This window comes from Loa loa, assembly GCF_000183805.2.
Source record: "Loa loa unplaced genomic scaffold supercont3.8, whole genome shotgun sequence".
NCBI lineage: Eukaryota > Metazoa > Nematoda > Chromadorea > Rhabditida > Onchocercidae > Loa > Loa loa.
Window position 1 is genome coordinate 167,064 of NW_018108188.1, and position 6,259 is coordinate 173,322.

General features: G+C 32.1%; 2 protein-coding genes across 2 annotated transcripts in view; one reads left to right on the forward strand and one right to left on the reverse strand.

Moving 5' to 3' along the window:
- Positions 1-938: 938 nt before the first annotated feature.
- Positions 939-3,939, forward strand: LOAG_11710 (hypothetical protein; the record flags this gene model as incomplete). The annotated part of the gene is made up of 8 exons (XM_003147228.1): positions 939-1,137; positions 1,272-2,032; positions 2,270-2,524; positions 2,734-2,815; positions 2,973-3,131; positions 3,203-3,311; positions 3,397-3,547; positions 3,829-3,939. 8 exons carry the CDS (start codon positions 939-941, stop codon positions 3,937-3,939), a joined length of 1,827 nt encoding a protein of 608 aa, XP_003147276.1.
- Positions 3,940-4,536: 597 nt separating this feature from the next.
- Positions 4,537-6,259, reverse strand: part of LOAG_16562 (hypothetical protein) — a gene marked incomplete at both ends in the record, with an annotated part of 4,691 nt that continues 2,968 nt past the window's right edge. The window contains 2 exons of the mRNA XM_020449215.1: positions 4,537-4,713; positions 5,093-5,224. Coding sequence (XP_020307284.1) covers positions 4,537-4,713; positions 5,093-5,224 — 309 coding nt within the window. The remainder of the gene's footprint in view (positions 4,714-5,092; positions 5,225-6,259) is intronic.

The following is a 6,259-nucleotide window of genomic DNA, read 5'->3' on the forward strand; positions in this document are numbered from 1 at the left end:
CTTCCTTTCCTGAAAACCATTGGGCGCTTTATTCACGAAAAGGAATTGGATAGTAGAAAGTTCTTTAATTTAAAACTTGAAAAAATAGTTAGATTTCTAATGAATTTAGATTAGAAGTTATTCTGATAGCAGAGAATAATTCACAGCTCTTTGGAAGATAGGTGGAAGGATGAAGCTAAAGCACATATGCCAAAGGTCATGGAATCAATGCTATCAAAGAACCAAATAATAAAAGATTGCTTTTCAGGAGTGAGAGAGTAATGAAACGGAGTGGTTTTTCGAAGGTCACTGAGTGACCACTAAATGGTATTTTATAAACTTTAATTTTCAACTCCCCCTATAATCTTATTGGAAGAAGCAATACTTTTGATAAAAAGGAAATTGTCCCGATTGAATGGCCTTCAATTTGAAGCGGAAATTGAATACTGTTAATTTCACTAAAACTTACAATATTTTCAAATTTGAAAAAACCATCTTTTTCACTTTGAAATTCTATTTTGGGATACAGTAAATAAATTTTAGCACAGAACTTTTAACAAATTACAGGTTTATTTGAAAATAATCCCAATCATATGCTAACTTTCGGTCGAGTGGTTTTGTCACAAGAAGTTGCTGGGATTTACCTCTGCAATACTACTAACGGGAATGACGGATTATCCACATGCTTCTAATTCACCTTGTCATTGATCTATGATTCCTGCCAATCAATATTCCATTCATTTGCATTAGCTACTTTATACTGTAGTAATTTTCTATGTTTTTCGGATTAATAATATCAATATCTGAATGAAGAAATTCGGATATCAACAGATGTGAAATATCTAAAACAACCAGATGAATCAATGAAGTATTTTGGAAAATGGCTTCTCGGGATCATCTTTGTCGCGATCGTTCTTACACTTATATTCTTCTTATCCAATACCTATAGACGAATATCTATGCAACAACCTGATTCGTCCGTTAATTCCTATCATCAATATGCAAAACAAGAGAGTACTGAAGATAATACAATTAGCATTCCGCAAATCACCGATACCATCCAAGAATTCAGCAGTAATGTTGAACAATTTGAGATGACCAGTGAGAATTTGGCTACATCAGGACATTATAACAATGCATCACGAAAATCAATTAAAGGTATTTTAATCATTACCTCTCCAAAGTTCACGAAATTTGCTAGAAATTCGAATTAATCCAGAAATTGAATTTCATGCAAGTGACATCGGATTTTCGAAGTTCAAGCATACATATTTCGTTGAGTTTATTTTCAGATGATATGACGGAAGCAATGCGACAAATAAAATTAGGGGACGACCCATCGATAATTGCAGCGATATCCAAAACTGCTTTTTACAATTTATCTACTTCTACTGTTACTCTTACACCTGTTACTACTACTACTGCTAAAATTATTTCGGGTATCAGTACTGCTACTACAACCGGTAAATATAAGAAATGTAAATTTAAGGCATACATTAAAACTTCTCCCGATACTTTTACAGAACTTCTAAAATTTCTTGCCGAAAGTATGAATGTCGTGGATTTTCCAAATGCTACGAAAACCGATGTGATTTCAAACTCTAACACAATCGATAAAATGCTATCCTTTGGGAAAAGTGCGTACTCAAAGATGTCGATTATTCGAGAATTTCCAACTCCCAGTAATTTCAAAACAACGAATCTACAATACGCTGAAAGTAACGAAGAAAGTGATACAAACCAAATTGTTATGACATCGACAGAATTTGCTACAAATTTACAAAATTCGCGAATAACAACATTTTTGGCACCAAATCCCACTTCAGTTTCTTCACAACTGATACAGAAAGATATGGTGGCAATCGATAAAGAAACCGAAACGGAAGCTGAAAATGATGAAAGTAAGGACGAGAAAGATGATTATGAGTATGAAGATATTCTGTATATCAGTCCACCTGTTACTATTACTACTACTACTACCACTACTACTTCACCAACTATCACCACTACTACTACTACTACTACTACTGCTAGAAGTATTAGTGTCCCTGAAGTAAGACTTGTAGCTTTTCATTTCGGTTTTTTTGTAAGGAAATATTTCTATACTCAAAACAGTCACTCATTTTCAATTTATTTTTGTGTTCACTACAATGAATATCAAAAGAGTCTTACCTCAACTTTAGGTTTCATTCGATATCCAAATTTTTGAGTAAAAAATTATTCATCTTTTGCTTTATATATAAATATTCTGCTAATAGAGGCATACCGTTTATCGAATTGCGAATTTCAGTTCACACCGTTATCACAATCCCACCATCATCATCATCATCGCCATCAGTATGAGCATTACGACCGCCAATCGCCAATAATCGTCACAGCCTTATTCGATATAGGTCGTGGAAAATGGCCCAGGTACACCAGAACCTATGAGCAGTATATGAATTACTTAAAGCATTTACTGAAATTAAGGAATTGTCTAGTCATTTATACCGATTCAAGGGGAGCCGAATTCGTGCGACAAATGAGGAATACACATAACACCCAGGTCATATTAGTGTTCACCTCATTTTATTCGTTTTTTTTCTTTTTTTAAGTATTGAAAGTTAAACTTTATTTCAACTAATATTAATATAAAAAAATTTAGGAATTCCTAATTTAATTAAAAATATCAATAATAATATTTCTTATAAATTCAAATTAACGCGCATATTGTCATAGTAATAAACAACACTTCAACGGTAATGCAAATTTCAGATATTTGAAATGTCGATGCGTGATCTTCCCTTGTACAGGTATCGGGAAGAAATAGAAGGTATCATTCGACGAGAACAGGAAGGTGATGAAACTATTGATAAACTTGTTGATTACATTGGACTATGAATTCTTTTAGATTTGTTCAGTTAGTAGAACATAAATAGACTAAAATATCGATTTTTTTCAATATTATGGATATTTTAAACGGTGTTACAGAAGGATGGAAAATGTATTTTCAGATTGGCGATTCGGTCCAAAAACACGTTACCATCCGGAAGCGAATAGTGCCGATTACAATATAATTGTCAATTCAAAGCCGTATTTTTTATATAATGCAACGCAAAATACCCGATTTCGAGCTTCTGACCGAATATTTGCCTGGATTGACGCCGGATATGGTCGGCAATTAAATTGATTTCATCTAATCAGATAATTTAAGTTACAGGAAACCATGACAAATGTTATTTAGGTCACGGCCGAGAAGGAATCATTCCGAAGTATTGTCATTGGCGACCAGATCTTCGACGCGATCGCATAACAATTATTAAAATGACACCAACACACGATAAAGTGTCCAGGTTTGCAAAATTTCTTCCACCTTGGCAAAGCAAAAGATCCAATTCAAATCAATTAATTGGACTTATTTGATTAATAAATATGCAGGTACTCGATAACTGATTTGTATCGCGTTGATTGGGTTGTATTAAGTGGTGGCTTCATTGCCGGTGACAGTCATACCATTAATCGTTTTTATCGGTTTTACCAAAAATCATTTATGGAATTGTTAGATTCTGGTCGGATTGACGATGACCAAGTAAGTGTGTATTATTTGTTTAAAAGAATTCAAAATGGAAAATTATTTCACTTGAAATTCACAAAAACAATTGAATGGAACAACCATCTGAGCCCAGTAATAATTTCTGTGTCATTTCCGGTTTCAGAAGAATTATTTCTGTTTTGAAATTCACTGGGATGGTAATTTCAAATAGAGCATGCAATTTAATCCAACATATAACAGAAGTTGACAATTATGCAATTCAATCTAAACTACTCTTTTTCCATTTCTAATTTTAAACCGAAGTTGAATTTTTTCAGACAGTGTTAACACTTATGCTTAAACATTATGCGAATTTGTTCAATCCGATTTCTAGTAACGGTGATTGGTATGCCATATTTCGACTATTTCCTTGTCATGATAAACAATGACCTTGTTATTACCAAAGTCACGATATAACGTATAGCGAACAGATACGATACATAGAAACATACGACCAAAAACACTTGATCTTTTGTGAACTCCTTTGTCTTAAAGTTAGAAATGAAAGAATATGAGAAATAGAACATTCGTCAAGTCATTTATCATAAATTGGCCAATGCCAGAGACTATCTGGAAGGCAATAAGAAGGCAATAAGCTTGATATAAGCCGAAACAGAACACATTTCAATCAACAAAAAACGACTAGTATCAATGAGTTCATCTTATAACGATAGCAGAAAATCAAACTTCCCTTTAACAGTCTTACTGGAATATCTAAAATATTTCAAACTTCCATTAATTCTGTGTTATCATCAATTTTGACTCCCCTAATTAAAACCGATGAACTGATACCAAATTTTTGTCAAGGCTCGTTTTCAGCCAAGTAGTCAAAGTGACAGTCTTTGTTGACTGCATATATTTTTATTCATGTGAAAAAGAAGAAAAAGTGATCATCCAAACATTAATTAAATGTAAAATTTGCATAATTTTTGAAGAAATTTCACAGCTATTCTTCCTTTCTCAAAAACAAATTTCTATTTTCAACTTCAACTGATCATTTCTTTTGTCTTTAAACGTTCTAACATTTTCTGAGCTTTATATTCAATTTTATATCCGATTCGCATCTGTTCTACACAAAAATTCCCCAACACATTCCACGCATTGAATACATCGATTGATGCTTGATCAGCGTTGACAAATTCAATAAATGCCTGATTTACTACCTGAAAATATTTCCTTCCTTTGAAGTTTTTCAAGTGCAGTTTTAATTCCTGTAGTTTTGATTCTCTTCACAGAATCACTTGTGTCTTTTGTCATTGTGGATATGTGAAGACAGGTTATTCGGATATACAGAGTACGATGAAGTATGAAACTATCGGCTTCGATTTTTCGAAATTTCTCCGAAGTTTAATTCTGTGACTGTATTAAAGTAACACTTGAGCACTGCTTGTATGATTCATTTATAGTATTATTGGTTTTAAAAAGTTTTCATAAATGCATTAACCATTACTAAAGACAGTTTTTCTTAATTTTCGTTACCTTAATATTTTCATCATCAAATTAAGCTTTGTAATAATTTCGAAAAGTGCCAAAATTTCATACCTTCCAATAATTGCTTTTATACTGTATTCTTGTATGAATTACATGTCGTGCACCCAATGTTTGCAATGATTTGCTCATTGCAGTTGGATTATACAAATGTAACATAACGAATGATAAGGTCGTTTCCACAGCCTAAATAAATCTTTCCATGAATAATATACACTAAGAATTTAAGCAAATATCAAAAAAGGTGGTAATTTCATCAAACTCTCGCAAATCCATTATTTTTCTAAAATATAAATGCGGAAAAAACGCAAAATTTTTTATTTTATCACGAACGCTGTACAAAAGTTGGAAATAAACCATAAACATATATTTTCAAAAGTGGAAAATACTGTAAGAGCTTTCTATAAAGAGCTTACTGTAAAGTATCGCAACTCTTCCCTATGAGATGACAGCTACTGAATATCTGACATGCAATGTATTTCTGTCTATATGATTCACACTAATTAATTGAAAAATCGAAGAATTTCGTCTTTATGAAGTGACCCTTCCATTGCTATTGCAAGATACTACGTGAAGAAAATCTAGGTATCAACTTAGTGGTTGTAAACGATTTCGTATAAGTCTAAGTTCCAAGTGGTTCTAACTAGGATCACTATCTTACAAGAATATTACTTACATTTTATTATCTGCAAAAATTTAGTATCATTTTATGATATACAAAACTATGGCAACATTTGCAGAAAAGTATCTTGATACTTCGAAGTTAACCTCTAATAGATCAAAGCAAAATGAAGAATTCATTAGATTTAATAATGGAATTAATTTGTGGATATTCAAATTTCGGGAAGGATATTTAAGATCATACTTTCCAAAAATGACGCAATGGCCTAAATGACATGCGGAACAAACTGAACTGAGCTCGAAATATGTTAACAATCATCTACTCCCATTCATTTGTATTTACCAAGATAATTCACTGTTAAAAGAAGATATTGTTTACCAAAATGGAAATTTTAATAACCTTCAAATTAATATCAAATTGAAAAAAAAAGTAGCAAGATTAACCGACCAACAAATAAAAAATTAGTTATTAACAAAAAATTAAGGATTAAAATAATTAACCTTAACGTGAAGTTTGAAGAGTGGATTTTTCCGTATTTCATAATAAGGCAAATTTGAAAGATGAAAAAGTAGCTTGAAGGCGTGGATTGATAGCAAATA